Source organism: Poecile atricapillus, chromosome 2 (genome assembly GCF_030490865.1).
Source record: "Poecile atricapillus isolate bPoeAtr1 chromosome 2, bPoeAtr1.hap1, whole genome shotgun sequence".
NCBI lineage: Eukaryota > Metazoa > Chordata > Aves > Passeriformes > Paridae > Poecile > Poecile atricapillus.
The window spans coordinates 131085977-131107744 of NC_081250.1; the positions used below are offsets into that span (position 1 = coordinate 131085977).

Consider the following 21768-nt stretch of genomic DNA (forward strand, 5'->3'; position numbering starts at 1 on the left):
TATGGTACAAAGTTAGTGGAACATTTCCTATTTTATGATTAAGGAATCATCTATATTTTCTATTTTCAAAGTATGTATCTGCCTGGGTACACAGAACATTACATTCTGCTATTTCACAATACCATTGTAACACTGGTTCAGTATTGTTGTCTACAGCGACAAGTGATTAATAAATACCAAATCGTTTTCAACTTAGAGAGCAACTAGCACCAAAAGCCTTCAACACTTCTTACCTAATTCTACTACTGCAGAAAACAGCTGTATGATGAAAAGGGTAAGAATCAAAAGCTGGAATGAAGACTGCATACCACTAAGCTAATGTGTAATATATATGCTCACAGGAAAGATCTGAACATTAGCTTTAGATTTAACATTTAGAAAGAACTCTTCCAAGATTTTTACAGTTTGACATGTTTATTTTAGTTGGATGATCAGACTCAATGAACAAGCTGAAACAGTACTCCTCAGCCTCACAATTGCCTCCCTGTGGACTTCTATAACCAAATGTTTAAAAATATCAGAAATATCTGGATATTTGCATGAAGTAGCTCAATAGTTACTTCTTGTTCCATGCTTCCCTTTCGTGTCTTTCACGGATTACTTCTTTTAGGTATGGTTCAAGATAAGGGTGATCCTGAAAGAGAAGAGAATATATTCAAATTTACAGCGATTCCTACAGACTATTTGTTTCTCATTCCTCGTCAGGTTGACTAAACACCAACCTATAAAGAAAAAAACAAAAACCAAAAAAATCCAGCCTTACTTACTTACTTACCCTGAAAAGGTAAACTTTTGACAGGTCTGCAATGACAAGTTCTCTCCTGAAGCAACCACTAATTCCTAATGCCTCATCATAATGCCTAATGCCTCATCAGGCAAAATGATGCTTCCAGCTATGCCTTTAGAAACAGCAGGTTTTTTGGCAGATAACCAAATGTACAAGATCCACTTTAATTAGTTCAAAGTCCAACAATAATACTCCAGAAAATCTCTTTTTGAGCTTAACTTCTACACAGCACAGTAAACTTTGATAGAATACCCTGACCACATTTAACACTTACAAACCAAACTGCTGCTTGAGGAAATAAGTGACCATGCATTATTCAATGAAGCAGTTACCTAAGTATGACCTATAAGACCACAAGAAACAGCCTCTGCTTACTCAGAGATGCATTAATACCTGCATACTCTCCTCTGGTCAAAAGTTTAACAATAAAATCCCTCTCTGTTGGGTAATCTGGAGAAAGCAGTGGTGGATAGTGATGCAAAGTCTGTGAATCAATTCACTACCAAAAAATAAAATTTAGTTACATCTTATGAGGAAAGTGCAGTTTGTTTTTTAAATTACAAGATGACACTTATTTTAATGATTTCCCTTCAAATTATTCTTCCTTGGCACCTTCATCAATGAAAGCTTTGGCTCAAGATTTTTTGCAAGATTAAGAAGTTAATCAGAAAAGCAGGAGACGCTCTTTAAGAATTCTAAAGCTATTTACACAGTATCTCTATCTGTCAGCTTATTAGAAGAAATATTTTGTCTAAACACAAACTGTGCTGTGATTCTGAGCTGCAGCTTAAGCTTCTGTCATTTTGAGAAATATTTAGTAATTTGTACTGAAAAACATTTTAAAACTGCAATCCAAAGTGTTTTCCAGAGGTATTCCATGAGATACTGGCTCATTTACTCACTGTAAAGAACATGTAAACGTGTCCTCTCAGAAAATGAAACTCCCAACCAGCAGCCCTAGCAGTGCCATTTAAGACGTGCACCTTGGAAACACTCCATGCACGTACCTCTTCATACTTCACCCACTGGTCTTTTGGAAGGATCTGATGTTTCAAGCTTAAGTCCAGTGCTCGCTTTATGCGAAATACTCTTTCATTGTACAGATGTTCTGGAAGTCTCTTTAATGCTTCTTTTACATCATCATCTTCATGCAATGTATCATCTCGCAATAGCCCTGTACCAAGAAGAATTTACAGTATCACTGAATAAATGTTCTTCAGTAAGATTTAGGATTGGCACATGCACCATGGGCAAAACACTTCCAGTACAAAATTATGAAGAAAAACCAAACCGATCCAGGAGAGACACTAATTGCTCACAGACAATATGCAATCCTAAACATTGACTTTCAAAGACTCTATTTACTTTTTCTACTCCTTTTCTTAAAGAGGAATAAGGAAAATAGGTATTTAGCTCAATGTGTTTCATGAGAATATACATATACAGAACAAAAACGTCTCTGGATCTCAGGGGTGAACTTATGTCCATCTAATTTTATATCTCTGTTTAAGATGACTGTCCAGGCAAAGGGTTTTTGAGAGCTTTGAATCAATTAGAACCAGCCACAGATGAGACTCCTTCAGTATTGAAGACTTTTTCTCTAAACTGCCATGACCAGATCTCTGCTGACTACATGAAGCTATAGAAATCTGCAGCTCTATGTTGGTGCACGAGTTCCAAATTACAAGTTAAATCAGGGAGAAACACCCAGTCTTCTCAAAACTAAAAACATTTCCACAACTTCTGTGACACAAAGGATTCTTGAAACTCAACTAATCCTTCTGTAAGATTCAGTATTAACAAAATATTACTTCTGTAGCATTCAAAGATGAAATCTTATCATGAAAGATGATTACTACAACATACATACTGACTTGTGGTTAAAGGTGTTAATCTCACGTGACTGATTTGGCAATTGTGTCTCAATAGAACAAAAATTTCTTTTGAGTCTTTTGGTTTTGTAATTTATTTCAAAGGCACAGGGAGCACTGCTGCTAGTTTAATCACTATATTAAGTTTGGTGCTTCTCTAATTTTTTACTTGCATTTCCAGAGAAGCAGCAGAAGTAAGAATTTCAGCAGACAGGCGTTATGAAAGAGGAATTAAGTACTGCATCTTTGGAGGAATGCTTGTTTACAGGTGTTTTTGTAATTTTTTTCTAACTTTTCCTGGGCAGGTATGTTAACTTCATTTAAGAGATTTGCTTGTGTTGTGAGCAATAAATTGCAGCATCTGAACATTGATTCTTGTCATCCAAGAGCTGTTCTGCCATCTAAATGTTTGAAACAAACCTGGTACCAACTCTAAATAAACTGAAGACAATACCATTAAGGGACCCTCTTCTCCCTAAGGAAGCCCTGTTTTGACACCTATTCCACCACTGTGCAGGCCAGAGTGATGCCAGCTGAAGTTATGCTGACACAAAGGGCAGAATAACTATAACCTTTTTTTGCACTTTGGATACTTTGCGTAAGTACTGCAGATAGGCTGACTACTATCAGTGGGAACTTCTCCAGCTTCAAGGGCAGTCTTTGGGTTAGAAGACACTGGCCAATGAAAGTGACTTGGTGGGGAAATGTAAATAATTGAGTTTTCAGGACTGCTTTGTCAAAGTGTTTTCAACTGCCCCAGATTGGCCTTAGCTGTTATAAGTTAATTCACTGGAACATGAGGACACACAGAAATAACAGAAATAGTTGAAGCTGTTACTGACTTTTTTCACCACAGAAGTAATAGCTAATTTTGATCAAAAAGACTTATGCCAACATGCATGTACATATACCAGCTATGAACCATAACTAGTTTGAGAACTGTTACATTTGCAGTTTTTAAAACTCAATGAAACACTTACCAAGTTTGTTGAACCCAGCTGCATTGTAATACCACTTGCGAATCCTGTCTAACAGGCGACCACCTCCTGCAACTGAACGTGACCATCATCAGTTGCACAGCAAGGTAAAATTCAACATTTAAACATTACTGTGACACTACACAAATGTTTGCTGGCCTCCAACATATGCAGTAATGTAACATTTCATCAAGTTTGAATTTAACCACGTGTGACTTGGATTCTACTTCTCAGTATCCTGTAACTGACACTGAACAGATAGAAAGACTGCTCATTACATACAAGAGTTTAACCTGTTTCACTAGATTTGAATACTGGGCTGCTTTAAGACTTGGAAAAATTCTACCAATTCCTCATGAAAGGCAGCAGCAAAACTCTTAGATTCTGCAACACACACACGAACCAAAACCCATAATGTCTACACACGGCAAAACCACCAGGCTTTTCCAACAATTCATCTAAGTTCCTTGGCTTTTGCTACGTGACTTCAAGCCCACCATATTATTATACTGTTAACCTTCTACTCTCCTCTGCAGATACTTGAATGCCACTCCTTTTTCAAAGAGCTGCCAAAGACAACCACAAAATCCACACTAAAACCTCAAAAAAACCAACCAAGCGAAAAAAATCATTAAGACAAAAAAATAAACCTCTACACCACATACAGCATGTTCACCTTCCTTCAAATGTGGCTTGGGACGGCAGAGGTGCCTTTACACATAATCACATATCTCAACAAGGGATCTAGAAGGCCACGAACGTCAGAACACGGGCAATGCAGCGCGGCGAGTTCTTTTTTCTGACTTTTAAGCCACCTGTATTACTATCTGATCCCCCAAACATTAGCGGTCATTAGAGCACAACCTCAGCAGGTTACTTAGTTACTCCTTCGTCCTTCAGGGCCAGACAAGGAATAACCTTAGACCACCTGTGCGTCGAGTCGGTATCGGCGCAGGACAGCAATCCCCGAGGCCCGTCATGAGCAGCCCAAGGCTTCCTCTAGTGCTCCCGAGCACTCTCTATGCCTAGAAAGCTCAGGCATGACAGCCAGGCTCCCTGCGCTGCCACGGGAGGGCCGCCCAGGAGATTCGCCCGGCACTGTGGAACCGTCACTCGCTGTCCCCGTCAAGGGCACACGGTACACAGCGGCTCCCCGGCTCCCCCTCTCCCCACCAGGGCCCGCCTCGCTGCCCAGCACGGGCCGGGGTGAGCCTAGCGCCGCGGGCGGGTGGGGGACAGGGACGGTCCCGGCCCCGCCGCCCCCCCAGGGCCCCACCACCTCACCAGACGCCTTCGCCGCCATCTTGACCTCGGCGCGGCGCGCGGCCTCCTGGGTGACGCGCGGGGCGGGGCGGGGCGGGCCCGGCCGTGCCGCCCGGCGCATGCGCCCCGCCGGGAGGGCAGGCATAGGTGAGGGCTGCAAATAATAAAAACTAAAATGAGCTTCATAAAGCAGGATAAGCAAAGCACCGATCGGTCACGCCAAGAAAGCAGAAACCTTTCTCTGCTCAGGTAGCGCCAGGTGAGCAACTCTGGGTTCTGAGGCACAGATCGCTGCATCTGCCCAGGCATTCCCTCAGGAAGGGACCACAGCGTCCGAAAGAAACAAAGTGCGGAGGTAGGGGAAACCAGAAATACTTAAGTCAGAAGGTTGTGACGTGTTTTTTAATCGTAAAGCCACGTTTTTGTCATGATCCTCAAAAAGGCCTTCGAGCCTCTCTCCCCTTTCCATTTTAGGATTCCCATTAAATGTTTTGCTTCCATTCTTCATCGTAGTTTGGGGAAGCTATTTCGGCAGAAGCTTGTGTATTTAACATTTCAAAGAAACTGGTTTAGCTCTGGGAGCAATCGTTTCGACATTTAAAAATACTAAGGGAATTGAAAGCTCGAAATTTGAGACATTCAAAATATACACACTGTATAATATACCTTCTCTTACAATGGTTTGTCACATGGTAAGACAGTAATAAAGCTAGTGCAGCAAATCTGCAAAAGTTAACTCAAACATTATGAACCCACAAACTTTCTATTAAAAATTTTACTATAAACATTTTTTACAAGACTGAAGATTACAGTTTGTTATTAGCATTTAATACAGTCAAAAATCCAAGTAAGCATATTGGACTTGGATACTTTTACTTAACAGGAGGAAATGGGGAAAAGTGCTTATTCATCACATTTCAGTCACCATGAAATTTGTTATGCATCTCCACCATGAACAATCTATTTAATAGAGTATTTCAAGCAATCGTTCCAGGCCAATGGAACAGGAAACATGAGAAAAAAGACAAAAGAGATAATCTCAGCTATATTGCAGACAATGACTGGGTTTTTTCAATGTGTTTCAAAGCAATTCTTTTTCAAATTCTTAACTTGGATAAGTAAGAATTTGTCTGAAGTCATAACCCCGAGATCACTACTATTCTCATTCTTTAAATCTCTTCAGTCTTACTTTATTTTTCACCTATTATCAGAATTTAACCTTTTGAATTGTATTCTGCTGTGTTCATAGAAATTGCTATTTTTAGCTTCAACAATGATGTTGTAAAAACAACATTTTTACAACAAACCAAATCCAAATCCAAATTAAAACATCGGGATTTCAGAGTTCCTGAACTTTTTTAATGATGGAATGGAAACTTCTAAACAATATCAGACAGTTTGTGTGTGGATTTAGGCAGCTTTTTAATTCTTACCAAATACACCGTGAAGCATTTGATAATTCCATATTAATGTGCTTTGTTTAATGATAAGATTAAGTATTTTTAGTACTCCCATGGTGCCCAACATCAGCATTTATTTCAGCTTTTACAACTAACTCTATCACCTTAATATATACTATAGCCTCTTTTAATATAGTTCTATAATAAAACCACACAAATCTCATTGGAATGGGGGGGGGAGGGCAGAACTGAACAACGGGAAGAGAAAAGTTAACTAAAAAAGTCATTTTAGATTTCAGGGACAAAAACAGCTTTATTTTCTTTTTATAATTTGCCTAGATTCAGTTTGCTGGTTTTTGTTGGTTTGTTTTTTTTTTTTTTTTACATTTATAACCAGCTTTTAGGATACTAATTTCAGCAGCCCACTTCACTAGGAAACACCTTTGCAACCTATTGAAAAAATGTCTTTCTGTATGAGGAGCTTCACATATAAATGGTGTGATTCTTTCTACCTTACCAGGAAAATAATAACATTATTATTTCAAGCAGGTAAACACAACACTACTTCATTACCACACTATCTTGCTATTCTAGCTTTTGAGGAAGAGGGTGAAAGGAGAAGACAACAGAGGGCAAGACAGGGAATAAGTCACTAGCCAGTTTTCCAATCTCCCAAAATTCTGCCATTATCAAAAGAAAAGAGAAGAATTTGAATTTACCTTTCTATTAATGTGCTGCATCATCCACTCTGAATTAATCGCAAGGCTTGCATTAGTAGCAATCAACACATGGGCTCAATCCCTCTGAAATACATTTTTAAATTACTATTACTGTGAGCCTTTAAATCCTACATGCTTTACAAACAGTGACTTTTTAAACAGTAATTGAAAAGTTAAGACACCTTAAAGGGAAGTGGTTTTATAAAGTATGTTTATTTTGTAACTTAATCCTATATTTTTTTTTACATGTGTTACTAAAGTGTTTTTAAGAAATTTTCAAAGTCCTGCATAGATGCTTTAGCAATCTCTGTACAAAACACCTCATCGGGCAAGGAAACCAGCTGATCCAGAGAGACGTAGCTGGGTTGTGCTGGGTCATACTGGGCTCTTCCCAAGAATGCAAGAAACATATGCCTTTCTCTGATTCGTAATAGTTTTGAGTTGAAAACCTAAAAAAGAAAAAAGGGAAGAATTTTTTAGGTTCTCTAAATTTCAGACCCTGAAGCATTGAAAATAAGAGCCTTTTTTAGACAAACAGAAGATCTAGGAAGCAAACAAATAATATGCTTATTTTCCTTAAATTTATGTCAAACACCAGGTAGATTACATTTATATATAAATTATCTAAACTCTAAATAAATACTTCAATACAATATGCTGAGAGACACACAACAGAAAACAGGGAAACAAAAACCCTAATGTGTTTGAGAGTTGTTTCTATATAAAAACTATTATTTTTGTGTAATCACAGCCAAGAGAGTAGAGATATTCAGTAGCAGGGAGCACCTTCCCTGTAGTTTGGATTTGTAGTTTCCCTATCGTTTGGATCAGACAGATCCAAATGACCACTCTTACAAGGAAGCAATGGTGATCACATGGCATAATTCAAACAACAAACTGGCACAGTGGCAAGGGCAAAGGTGAGTAGATGTGACTCCTGCCATCATAATATGGCTGAAAGGCACAGTGTGGTGGTTCAAAACAAGCATTTGTCTTCTGCTGCACAGCAATGCCTACTTTGAAGATACCTGATCCAAAAAAAAAAACCAACTTAGATAGTCAAAGATGAGAATGGTAGGGGAAACACAAAAGAAATCAGCAGGACATTTAAAAAGAGAGGGAAGTGGGGAAAATGAGATGCACAGTGAAGTCATAAAAGCAAAGCTCTAAGTTCATTTATGAGCAGTACCACTGAACAAAAGAGAGATGGAAGAGACAATAATGAAAATGTGAATGCTACAGGAAGCAGAGATTTTACTAAAAAAGAGATAAGAAATACTACATTGATGGAAGAAGAATTCCATGAGGATGCAAACTAATTTGAACAAGGAGGGAAAAACAAAACTACTGTTCCTCCTCTGCCTTCCTTCAATTTTAAGAGGGAGTCAGAATACAGGATAAAAAAACCAAAACACTTAACCACTATTTATGGAGATAGCTGACAGAAAGAAGGGCTACAAGGGGAGTTGTAACATTAGAGAGAATTTGACCCCCCCCCAAAAATCCTGTATACTTCCTGTTTTCAACATTACTGTCATTCAGGATAGAAGTGAGTACAGATGAAGATAAATACACATTTGTGAGTGCACAAATTAAAGGCCCAACCATATGCAGATTGATGTGCACTACCTGTATCCTGGAACTCAAGAGTTTTGGAGGGTGAAAGGGAAGAACAGGAAAGAGAAGGAGAGTCTGGGCCAAGAACAAGAAACAGAGGAAACTCTCCACTTACCCTTCCAAACAAAAAGAAGAAAATAATGAGGTGAACTACCACAAAGTCAACAATAAGAAAACTGAGAAGCAAAAGTTGTGGTCGCTTACTGATCAAGGAGGGCAAAGTGACACAGATGAGCATTAGAGCAAGCATCCTTGTTAAGTAAAGATATATTAAATAGCAAGATAATCAAAACCCTGGGGAGCAGTTTTATTCCCTCATATAATTTTGGCTTTTTAGCCACTTAGATTCTTTACTAGACTTGCTTTAGAAAGAAAATGACTACCATTCAGAAGCTGTAACTTGTGCTTTCATTCTCACCTTGTAAGAAGATAATTCAATGCTGACATGCAGTTGCACTAAGTGACTAACACTTTCAGCTTTTAATTTGTGAGGAAATAGCAATAATGAGAAGGTAGAAAAAAAGCCCAAAATAGTAATCAGGAAACTAATATATTTTTAATCCCATGGTATTTTAGCAATTGCTGCAGGAACAAGACCAATGAGAATCTGATTGCCTAATGGGCAGAGCTTATCTCACCTTGACACTGTATTTTCAGATCCTAAATATTCTAAAGCTTATTTTTAATTTTTATTATATATATATAATTTTTAAATAATATATAAATTTTGTATATATAAAATTTAAAAATATTTTATTATATAAATATACACACATATATATAAAATATCTGTGTGTATATATATATGTTATCTAATGAACAGATCTTCTGCATAATCTGTCTTCTCTTGTGTCTCTTAGGCAAGATTTCAGGACAAGCAAATCCCCAAGCAGGCACTAATCTCACTTACATGAATACAGAAGAGATGAGCATGACTACCTCTGTTGAAAATTCTCAAGACTGTGGGTAGTGATGTCACACATGCTAAGGGGAAAAAAAGCAGCAGTTCCACACTAAAATCCTCAATAGTTCCTGGATTGCTAATAAAAGTTATCCCAGTTAGAGTGATAGCCACAGGCTAGCTGAAGAATTCACTTCTGTTCTGCATAGAGCAAGGCTCCACCCTCAGCACATTAGTGAAGTGGTTGTGATGAGAGCACCTACAATTTATTCCCAGATTAACAACTCACCTGAGGAAAGCGAGTAAGCATGTGGTGGGGAATGCCCATTATGTTGTGTAAGTAGTCAAATGTCTGTTTGAGTCTCTTTTTACTTGCAGTTAAAATCTTGGGAGTTTTATACACTATCTGTTGAATTTCATTATGTTGAAAACCAAGTTCAATTTGACAAACCTGAAAAAGAGCATAATTTTATCTTCACAAGTCAGCTACAGCAAACTTAGCTTATTTTAATGTGCCACTGAAATCAACTTATGCAAAATTATTGTATCCTTTTTCATACAGCAACAAGAATGCAAACCACAAAAATATCTGCCACTTCAGTTCTTTTCAAGTCAGACAATGCAAATTATTTATTGTTCTGGATTAAAGTGTAATTTGTTTATAGAATATCCCCAAAATAAAGATGACTTCTGCGAATGTTATGTATTTGTCAGCTTGTTTGAGATATGAACAAAAACCCCATGTCTCCATATGTATGGCAGTTACAAGCATAAAAATTCTCCCCTAAGAGTCCTTTATCATTTTCAACACCAAGCTGTCAAGAGACTTTCTTCTCATGGAGCTGATGAGCTCTGTAAAACACAGCACTCAAATAGCTAGCACCTACTTTTGCTAATGTGTTACCTCTCATGTATCCAAGTTACATTTTTATAATAGGGAGTATATTTTCTATAGTCTTCAACTTCAGATTGTTAAATCTAAAAGAGATGTGTGGAATATACGGTCTATTCAATTTATTCTACAGTTATGTCTAAAGTAAGACGTCTTTTTCAGAGACTGCCTTGACTTCAATTACAATTTCCCCAAAGGAAAACAAAACACATTTTTTCAATAAAATCATGAGCACTCCTCCCAAAGTGCAGAATGGCAACCAATTAATTGAGTTGTTGAGAAAGAATTCAGCATACAAGAGTGTCTGTTAACTCAGTAATTACTTCTATCTCCAGTGACACTTAGAAGCAGCTTGTTTTCAGTCGTGAAGTAGGTGTGCTTGCCAGTTAATATAACCAGACTTTCATATCAAACTAAGGTATTTCAATTGGCAAGAAGGTGGTGTTTTTGTTTGCTCAGTTTGATGTACCAAGACTACAGCTCTTTTCCAGAACTTCTTGTCAAATGAAGGGAAGGGCTTAGGATCTGGGTTTTGATTTACCTTAGGACTTCCAAATCCTTACAGGGAACTGTTTCTAGAGGCAACTATAATCAGGTCTTTCAACTCCTCATTTTAACTTTCTGCTTTATAAATATTTGTGCACCACACAAAATACCAATCAACTAAGACGGCATTCAAGTATGAAAATAAGTGTTTGTACATGAGTGGTATCCTCCATGGACCTGAGCTGACAAGGGTAACTTCCTGCATCAAGATGCACAACCAGAGTTAAGACACTGTGTTAAATCACTGCAGATATAAACCTAGGCCCACTGTAGAGGTAATTGTGGCAAGAATCTTGAGCTCTTCTGCTGTGGAACAGCTCCCTCAACATGGCCTGTGAGCTCAAGTGTAAGTTGCTTTGACTGCACTCAGTCTGACAGTAAACATATTTAATATTCAATAACTCTCTAGGCCACACATGCTAATATCCTTATTAGGATAAGCCTCAGCAATACTCAACGAAGTATGTATTATTCCCACAATAGGCAGTAGTAATGCAAGCTTTCAGGTTTTACAATCTCTAATTGTGCTTGATGAAACCCTCAGAGGATGGACTAAGCCATCCTTCAGCACATTTAGTCCATGACTGGTATCTTATGAGAACCAATATCAGCTACTGTACTTGTTTCTAAATAACAGTCCATTCAGAATGAGGGATACAGCCTGATCACTTCTGAACTGCTGGTACATGATTTCACTTTCCAAGTACTGTCCTCCTACCACCAGTTTAGGACATACAGATCTGAACACAGATTCTGAATCCCACCTCCTGAAAAGCTTGAGCTTTTAATTAGTAGATTCCAGCAACAAGGACCTAAAAATCCTTCCTTTCTTTCCCTCTCTCACACATTTTAAAAACAGAGGTGCTAGGCTGCATTTCTTGGTAGATAAACAAGATAGTCACATAGAACTGAAGAACTTAAAAACACATTCATTATAATAATGGCTCCCTAGCCCGTGGAAACAATGTGTGTTAAAAAGAAAGCACTATTAATTAGAACATTCTGCTACTTTCCAGTCTCCTCCCTTACCACACACACATTTCAGATTGCAAGATTTCTAGTCTTTAATAGTTTCAGAGCAGTGAGTCTATCTGAAAATTATACATTTTGATTCACAGTTATTTGTTATAGGATAATGGAATTTCACAAATTGTTACACTACATCATGCTGTTTGGCCTCGATGGCTTTACAGCACAGTAATTAAACCAACACATAGTTACATTTTCAAAAGGGAAAGGAATCCCTGTGGGTTTGAAGTTATTTACCCAACAGTTGTTAATAACGACCATCTGCTATCAGACAATAGGTGTCAAATGCACATTTTGGCAGGCTAGTTACCTGCCAGGAGAAAAATAATCAGCTGCACATTTCTTGCTCCTAAATACTTATGGACAATCCAAGTTAGCAAAAAACCATAATAATTAAAGGGGGAAAAAAAAAGACTGAGTATTTTTTCTACTCATTAAAAAGTATTTTAACCATTTATGTCATCACATAGCAACTTTTGGCAGGAAGGCACTACATCAGAGTAGAAGGCAGATTAATGTAACTATGTATTGGGTAAGCTTGCACACTATAGAGGAAAATACATTGTTTAACAGTTATTTTAGATCATCACTAAAATTATTTCATTGACTTCTTTCTGTACACAATCCCCTACAGGAATTTTATCTTCTGATAACTCTTAAACTATATGGATATACAATATACTCTTAATATCTATTCATAAGCTCACCTGAAGATTTTCTTTTACAGGCTCTAATTTGCCAGTCAGTAGCCTTGGAAGACGAATTACCAGATCCTTTGTCTGCAATCAGGAAAAACACATAAATTAAAGAGTTTTACTAAAGGCTTCTTGGTAAATTTAACTGTGAAAGAAAGATCCTATATATACTTTCTTTTGTATTTAATTTTGTATTCATTTTCTCTCTACACCGAAGATGAATTTGCATGAAGCAGCAGTATATTAAGATGCAAAACATTACTCAAATATGTTCTTTTGGAAAACAAAAAAAATAATACAATTGTAAAGCAGACAGGAAGAGGGTAAAAGCATGCATCAAAAGGAGAAAGTATGCTCAAGTGCCCAATTTCTCTCAGCCCTCAAGTTGTTTTCTCCCATCTTTTTTAAAAAAATAACACACTACCCAATGGAGGCTATAAAAGGATTTTTCAAGCAGCAGTGGTGCTAACTTCAGAATCTGGTTAGTCCAGTCTAACAGCACTACAAGAAATTACTCCACATTCCCTAAGGTTTCTGATTATTTGTAATCCACCCCTGAGTACAAGGTAGAGACTAAACCCTTTTCCGAGGAGATCTCTCACCTCAAACATGAACAGGCCAGCAACAGGGCACTGCAGCAGCTATGACTGTTCAGCTAATAGAAGAACCCCAGATTCTACTTGGAATTTGGCGTTCATTGCAATTCCCACCTACAGCAGGACACAACTAACTTATTCCAGGCAAGTCCAGCTACTACCTGCCCTGAAGATCCCTGAAGCACAGGGCTGAATACCCACTAAGCAGGTAATGTGGTATGCACTCATGAGCAAACCCAGAGGTCACTCTTGGTGACCTGAGCACGTGATTTGGCATTTATCTTGATATGATACTCACAGATTAATTACTTTTTAAATGATGACTTAAGTATGTTACAGTATCTAAAAGAGATGAAGAGCACCAAATAATTTTGCAGAAGTTAAAAGAGCTGCTTGCTGTTTCAGTAATTAATTCAGTACTCTGACCCACCTCAAATAATAAAACTGGACATACACATGCTTATTTGATAATAACGTGTAGCAGGTCATCTTCAGAACCTGTACTTCATGTCCTCTGAATGTTAGGTATCACTTCCACAGACAGTTAAAACCGTGTTACCCTCCTGTAACCCTCTAGTGATATGACTGATGATAACACAATGTTTGTTGATAACCTCCAAACTCGGGAGTATTCATATTGCAAGACCTTACAACTGTCACTAACAAAATACCTGAAGACTTCAGTCTTTACCTTTTTCACACTGAGACCAAGTTCATTTTTGAAGAAACCCAGTCTGTTATCCAGTCTTTCCACTGAAAACAACAGCAAATATGGAGCTCTTGAGACCATCTGAGCAATTTCTGACTTACCAAATTTTTTTGATTTTAGGTAAGCCACTCTAGAAAGAGAACAAAAACAAAATAAAATCCAGTGATGAAAATTTTACTGCCTCCATTTATTCAGTGATCACTTAAATTCCTCAGTGATATCTTATAAATGGACAGATGTTCTAGCATTAACATGCAACCCTGCCAAAAATAATTAGGGTGAAATCTGCAGTTATTGTAAAAGCAAAATACACTCCCTTCCAATTAATTAGAAGGAAAATAAACTTCAGAGCAGAATGTCAATACTGAAGACAGATTTTAATTCCTTCCAGCTGTACTTAAGCAGATAACTATGTTAACCTACATTTAACTACCAGCCTGTCTCCTAGATTGCAAACACAGTAATAGATCATCATAGGGTATGGACAAGAAGACATATACAGCCTTTTGCTATTTTAATGAATTCCATTTCTACTGCTGAAAGAGCAGAGTACTATACCTCATACATTCCTGCTTTGCCGATAGCATTGGAGTAGGAATATCATACAATGATGCTGTGTGTAGAGATAGTGTCGAAGAAGACATTTCTACATCAGCTGAAGTTACATTTGCCACAAATAGGTCCCTACTTTCAGTCACTAACAAGTGGTCTAACAAGTGAGTAACAAACATCTGGTCCTCAGAAAGCAAGAGGAGTTGACTAAAGTTTTGATATTTAACAGAGCTTGCTTGCTTTCTTTCCAAGTCAAAACTTTTTCGAAACTTTGTTGATTTCAGTGAAAGTGAAATCTTATTTTGAGTACCACTTGCAGTAGATGATTACCATAGCTCACAGAAAAAAAGGCGTAAGAGGGGAAATACAGCACACAAAGAGACACAATCCACGTACTACCATGTACTAAAAAACAATTTGGAGAGGCTTCCTCTGGTTATAATGAGAGCAATTGCAATATGAGAAGTATTTGCAGTCAGATCAACTTAGAGCATAAAAGAATTGGTTTATCTGATAGTAATTACGATACTGAATGAGTTGCAGAATATTCTGCAGAAGCAGATACTCAGCAAAAAATGGGCTCTGTTAAACCATATCTTGTGTAGAGAAAAAAAATAAAATTGCCTTCTAGTCACTACAACTTCCCTCTTTCCACAAATCCTCAGAAATTAAGTTATCACAAGCCAAAAACTTCCAGATGGAAGATATAAGAACGAGCTCTAGAGGACCAATTCCTAACTGAGCAGGCACCCCAACACAGAAGGTAGCACCCTAGGCTCTAGACAATGACAATGGAACTGGCACAGCTTCCAAGCATCCCAGAAACAGCTAAATGAGCAGATGTCCTGGTTTAGAGCAAAGTCACCCCAGGACAGCGGATTAAAAATCTTTTGGCTGTCTTGACTCCACTTGTTTTCTGTTAACAAGTCATTAAGATTCACACCTGAAACATTTCTTCCTGGAAAGGCAAGAGATTTAAAAGAGGGATGGCAAGATTGTAGTAACCTGACTCTAGAAACTAGTATATCAAAGGAATACAACTATCCAACCTGGCCAAAGTTTGAGATACATCTGTGAGTGCTGGCACCAAGGTTAGCCCTCATTCTGCTACAGGGCTCAGCAGTTCTATGTAGCATGTTAACAGTTTTAAGTCATCATTAACACCAGCATAAAACAAAGCATCTGGTGCAGCTGCAGTACAGACACTGATTTGCAACTGTCAAAATCGTTAGGAATTATGGAATGTTTTGACTTTTACAGTGTTTATCTGAAGTCAAATGCCAAACCTATTGAAATTTGTGTTTTGTTTCCTGGCAACATGGAATCCATAGCAATAAAACATTCCAGAGTGATGTAACCAATACCACATCCATCTGCACCAAACTGTTTATGCAAAGGTGATACTCAGCTTTCAAAAGACAGCTATTTGAGACACACTCACTTCACAGCCTTTACAGCACACTTACTTACTTTAAAGCCCACAGGAAATCATTCACCAGTGTTAAACTTACAGAAGAATCATACTGGAGAAAATTAAGAAGAAATTGGATTGCTCTGTTTAGCCCCTACTTCACTAACCAGCCAGTGCCACAAGAGCGTCACTAAAAAAATCTGACTTCCTGGAAGACTTAGGATATTTATCACAAAAAAAACATCAAACCTCCCTTCAGAAGAGCATAAGCAATATGTTCTGATATCTAGACTCAAAACTAGTGCTGGAAAATGACGCAGGATATTTTGGGTTTTTTTTCAGAAACAATATCCATTTTTTGGGATATTGTTTCTGAAAGGCCCCTTATTGAATACAAGATTAGAAAAACAGAGGGGAAAGAAGTTAGGTCTATGTTATACAATAATCTACTCATGCACCTGTTTCTAAATATCTATATTTTCAGATCTGCGTTTCAGAGAGAAATGCTACTACATGCAAGAGCCAGGACAACAGACTTTCTTCTCTGGAGTACTAGGAAGTTTTAAGTTCATTAAACATACACATACATACACATGAGTTGTTCTGAGAAAAAAGCTATTCAATTAGGAATAATATTATAAATAAAATTAATTTTAAGGACTGAAGAACAGTTTAGGGCCATACAAGTGTGAACGAAGACACACATTAGCTCATTGTAGTTGTGTTGAGTTTCAGCTGGACAACATGAAAAAAATGTCACCAAAATCTCCTGCTGGTATTAGATGTCAACACAGAAGAGATCGGGTCTGCTTCTTTGATTGCAGAATTCATGAGGTCTCAAATTGTGCCTGAAGAGTTTAATATAGTCTTACAAAGTTATGTAAAGCCTCAGGGATGTAATTTTGGAAAGAAAGCTGACATGAGTAAAGCAAGTGGCCTAGGATGGCAAGCTGCTTCCTCTGTGGCAGAGAGACAGGGATGGGCAGTAAAATTTGTTAACAGTTTTAATATGTATGAAGGTGTTGACTTATGATACCATCACAGGTTAGTGTCAACAGATGGGGAGGCACAAGAACATGGAGCCAGGGACTGAGTAAGAAAGAAGGCAGCACAGGTTCCTTCAGACAAGATTAAACCAACTGGAAAACCAAATCTTTAAGCCAGGGGGCTTAACACCCTGCTACTGCTTGAAAGGCTTACCTGGTTTCTAAAGCTTCCAGATCTTCACCAAGGATGTATGGATTTTTGGTCAGGAATGGTCCCAGTTGATTGTCTTCTACACCCACATCCTTAAGAAATAGAAGTATTTTTTTTACATCTTTTTCAAAGTCCAAGGTCAGTAAGAGCTGACCTGCCTTTTGACGTTTCTCCACTTGGGATAAGTCAACTCCTACAACAAACAAAATCAGAAACTGTTTTAATTAAACACAGACCCTGCTTTCTGTAAATGTTTAACAAAGGCATGTTGGAATTTATAGGACTACTCAATTTTTTGCACTGATTTTGCATACTTTAATTACTCAACACACCAAGGCTGCAACACCTCGTATATTGTGGAAAGAATCCAGATAAAATAAACAGTCATTTTAGAAGCTTTTGCTGAGTTTATTTTTTGAAGGAAGACATTTGCAGTGAATCCTGCATGTGCCACATTTAGAGACCTGCTCTTGATGCACAGAGGTATATGTGCATGGAATTTCAAAATCTGTTATAAAAGGGAAGAGGACAATTTTGCAGTGAAGTGACTTTGTATACTGACTTACACATGGCAATTTCTTACTACATGGGGACAGATTCCCCCTCTCAAATATTAATTTCTCCAACCTCTTTCTAATCTTCCTTGCACGTTTGGGCAACAAGGTGGTCAGGAAGTTTGAACTCGGGTATCTCTGTAGCCCAAGTGTTTTTTGATGAGAAGGAAGATTTTCGTCAATCCCTTCCCTCTTGCCTCTCCAGTGTGCTGTGCCTCTCTCCTAAGATTATGGATAGCAACCATTCTTTTTCTCCCCTTCCAAGGATGGAGAGCTACAAAGTATTTTGCCGCAAATGAAAGTATCCTTAACCAGTCCAAAAGAAGAAAGACCAGTTAAGTTACACAGTGATCCCCACCTCCTGAAGCTGTGGGAGATGCCTCCTTCTAACACCCACAGCACTAAGTGACTAACACCAGCCAGTTTTGTTCCCCAGTAGTATGGCATTGCTAGTGACACAGTCCCCTCTTTTTGTCCATTTACCCTGGATAACATTCTGCAGCTTTTTACCATTGGTCACTGTTCCCATTTTCAAGTTTACAAGGTAACCAGTAAGAGCAAAAAACAAATTACAGGCTCTCCAAAGCTCCTGCCATAGGCAGACCACACAAACAAAATCACACATACCTAGGTGGACAAGTTTTGCAAGGGTTTCTGAGTGATCAACATAATCCCGGAGTGTGGAAGACTGAATGGGGAGAAGAGGTTCTGCAATGATCTGTACAGCTTCTTCCTCAGAAATCACTTCCAAAGCAGATGAAGGTGGGATGTCATCCCAGTCTAAGAAACAAATATAGAAGACCCAAATACATTTTGTGAAAGACAAAGCTGCTCTCACCAAATGCTATACAGAGCTCTTAAAATCCTTTTCAAAATGCAGGAACACTGTGCCATGTGGTAAACAGCCAACCTATTATTTGAAAACATAAAAACATAGACTTTGCTTTCAGTTTTTGCCTCTGTTCCATCTCCTGGTCACTGCCCATCAGCTTTTACTCATATGGCCAAATCTGAGAGTAGTACCCAGCAAGCCTGCCCTCAGTCTGCTGCCTAGACCACTGCAGACAACAGATCACAGCACCCTCTGGAAAAGGATTGTCTTTCATGTCTTCACAAATGCATTGTTGCCTGATCACAGCCAGATAAAAGGCTACTGCAAAAATTATTTTTCATAACCTGACAAGCCCACTACTTTGGGGCTCTCCTGAATGTGATGCCTGAAATGCAGCTGTTTTAACTTTTAACGTATTTCATAGCCAACTCCAGACAAGCTATTATGTCTTATCCATTACAGAAAGGCAGCTGACTGCCACTGTCTCTAAGAGCAAAAGGAATAATTTCCTACTCACTAACGTTTCAATGGAACATCATTATACTTGTTTTCCCTTAAGTGTTCCAAGCCACAGAATTCAGTGCCTTTAAAAAAAAAATAAAATCTCTTAATAGATCTATTTTTCCATTGACAGGAGCTCACAGCAGCAAGATTAAGATTACTGTTTGCAGCCTAGCTGCTAGCACCCACATCAATCATCAGTTTGATTACTGATCAGATGCCCCAATTATAAACTCTTCAGGAAGGGGACTTTCTGTGCCCTATACCTTTGTATAATCGCTTCCTAGAGACCATGACCAGAGTCTTCCATGTCAAGAAACAAAGGCACGCCAGAACTCTACTAGGGCAGATGCCAAAGTAATTAGGATGTGCCTAATGTTCCAGGAAGAGTTGCACAGACTAGCTTGATAGCTGTTGAAGGTCTTGTCTTTTTCTCACAGACTCAGAAACAAAAGCACAGTAAAATGTTCACAGCAACATTTACACACTCAACAGGAACTCTCTAGGAATCTATAAGAATATCAAGTGGTTTTTTTCAACTTGTTGAGGACCAAACCAATATACAATAAAGTCCATTCCAGACGCATGCATGTCTTGTATTGCCACTTTAAGGTCTTTATACTTCCTATTTGGAATCATACTTCAAGTTACCAAAACCCCCCCAAAATTATCAATTATGTTTATATTCCATTTATAGACTGTCAGCTGGGAAAAATGCTACACACAGACATTCTCCAGTCAGTCTGCTGGCAGATAAAAATCTGGCTTTTGGATAAACTGCATCGCAGATGCAGCCACATACCAGCTGGCTGACCCATCATTTTGGTGCAGCACTGTTTCAGAACCAACTGCACGCACAGATCTCTGTTGCAGCTCTGAGATACAACAATCCAAATAATCCAAAACCCCAAATAATGAACTCTGTACAATCCAGGCTGACTGGGCTCAAAGAAAAATTTGAACATACAAAGCTGTTTAGTAATTCAGAGTAAGTTTCCACAGCATACCCCAAGTAATTTGAAAGGATGGAAATGCTGTAATCCTTGTTTGGATATAAAAGTATGGGGGAAAAAAGTGAGTACATTTCCTCAGGGCAACAATACTAAGGCACTGTTGTCTTTCTCTCATCTCTTTTCCTCAGAAGACAGTCGGGAGAGCATTTCTCATCAGGGCAGTGCTTAAGGAAGCTTCACACTAGTGCCTCCCGTTGGTCATCCTTGATCCCTCAAACGGCTGTGCACTGTGAGCTGCTTCATGCGTGGAATCTCCTAGCCTCGCTCAAGATCAAAAAAAATAAAAAACAAACACCAACAAGCCCCCCCAACCAACAACAACAACAAAAAAACAACCAACCAAAAAAACCCAAAACCAACAGACAATCAAAAAACCACACACAAAAACCAAAACAAAACCACCAAAACCAAACACCCAAAAAAACCCCAACCAAAACCCTTTCGTTTGAGAGGGAAAAGCAAATGCTCAGCAGACGGAGGTAGGGTTATGAAAACTCCTTCACACGGCAGCTCCAGACCTACATTTCTACCCAAAACATTATACCTTTATCTCACTTTAAAGGTATTCTTTGCATTCTACATTGACCATAAATATCGGAATTAACTACAGAGCTAATCAGAAGTGAAAGTGAGAAACTCCAGATACATATTTTAGGCAAACAGGGAAAAAAACCGAGAACCCAGCTGGGGTTAAATCGCAGCATACTGAAAACATAATTTGCAGATTCGGGAGAAATGATGTCCCTTAAAGCCTCTTACCTTCGTCCAGTATTTTTGCATTCAGATCAGGTAATGTTTCCGGTTTTGCTTGTTCCTGTTGTACTAAAGGCAAGTTACTTTCGGGAGAAGAGAAGGATACATCCTTAGCGCTGTCGGGCGGGGAACAGCTTCCTACACACACCTGTCTGTACGCCTGCAGTCTGCACGGAACAAGCTCCCTTCCAGCAGGCAGCACAGCCACAGGGGCAAACTCACGGCAGCCGCGGCTCCTCAGCCTCCCGTGAAACTCAACAGCACGGGCCGTGCTCAGCAGGCAACACCAGCGGGAGACGTGCCGAGCCCACACAGCCATCATCCACCTCAGCACAGCATCCTACAGGGAGAAATACGGCGCGGAGTGGCACAGGCGCTGCCTGCCTCGCTGTAGAGTCGGGAGCGTGAATCCCCCGGGCGTTACAGCGATCCCTCACTACGAAGCACCACGTAGCTGCCTTAAGGCTTTAAACGCGCAACAAATGGGGGAGCCGGGTCTGAAGGCCTCCGCCCGCCGCCCTGTACGACAGCGTTCCCTTGGGAGCACGGGGGAGGCCCAGCCAGGACCTAAGCCCTCTCAGGGGGACGGGGGCCTCCGCGTATAGCCACCACCACACACCCGCCACAGGGCCGTGAGGCTGGGTTGGGCCGCACGCGCCGCCCTCCCCTCACAGGGCTCTCCACGCCGGAGCCGCTGCGTGCGGCCTGCGGGAGAAGGGGCAGTACCGCCCGGCCCGGGACCAGCACCCAGTAGCCCCTCACCTGCGCCGCACGGCCCGGCCCAGCCCACGTGTGCGCCCCGCTCCCCGGCCCGTCCCGGGCGAAACCACCCGGGAGGAAACGAGGGGGGAAGCAGGCAGCAGCGCCTCTCTCTCCGGTGCTCTAAAGGGGCGATGTGGCCCCGCCTTCCCCCCCTTCCCTCGCTCCGCTGCTCCCTCCCTCGCCTCGTGGGC

The 21768-nt window shown here is 39.6% G+C and overlaps 2 protein-coding genes across 3 annotated transcripts; both read right to left on the reverse strand.

Annotated features, from left to right (window-relative positions):
* Window positions 1-395: 395 nt before the first annotated feature.
* Window positions 396-5052, reverse strand: LOC131576769 (cytochrome b-c1 complex subunit 7). Its single transcript, XM_058833798.1, has 4 exons — window positions 4920-5052; window positions 3639-3710; window positions 1795-1961; window positions 396-634 (listed from the first exon to the last, which is right to left on the reverse strand). The coding sequence occupies exons 1-4, from the start codon at window positions 5041-5043 to the stop codon at window positions 557-559; spliced, it is 441 nt and encodes a 146-aa protein (XP_058689781.1). The 5' UTR covers window positions 5044-5052; the 3' UTR covers window positions 396-556.
* Window positions 5053-7210: 2158 nt separating this feature from the next.
* MTERF3 (mitochondrial transcription termination factor 3) lies at window positions 7211-21716 on the reverse strand. 2 transcript variants are annotated; one of them, XM_058833796.1, is made up of 8 exons: window positions 21578-21716; window positions 20822-21155; window positions 18344-18496; window positions 17166-17355; window positions 13985-14132; window positions 12710-12781; window positions 9825-9986; window positions 7211-7466 (listed from the first exon to the last, which is right to left on the reverse strand). In XM_058833796.1, exons 2-8 carry the CDS (start codon window positions 21135-21137, stop codon window positions 7272-7274), a joined length of 1236 nt encoding a protein of 411 aa, XP_058689779.1. In that variant the 5' UTR covers window positions 21138-21155; window positions 21578-21716; the 3' UTR covers window positions 7211-7271. The 2 variants fall into 2 exon arrangements, with proteins under 2 accessions (XP_058689779.1, XP_058689780.1); XM_058833797.1 differs by lacking the exon at window positions 21578-21716 and adding an exon at window positions 21435-21554.
* Between the last annotated feature and the right edge of the window lie 52 nt (window positions 21717-21768).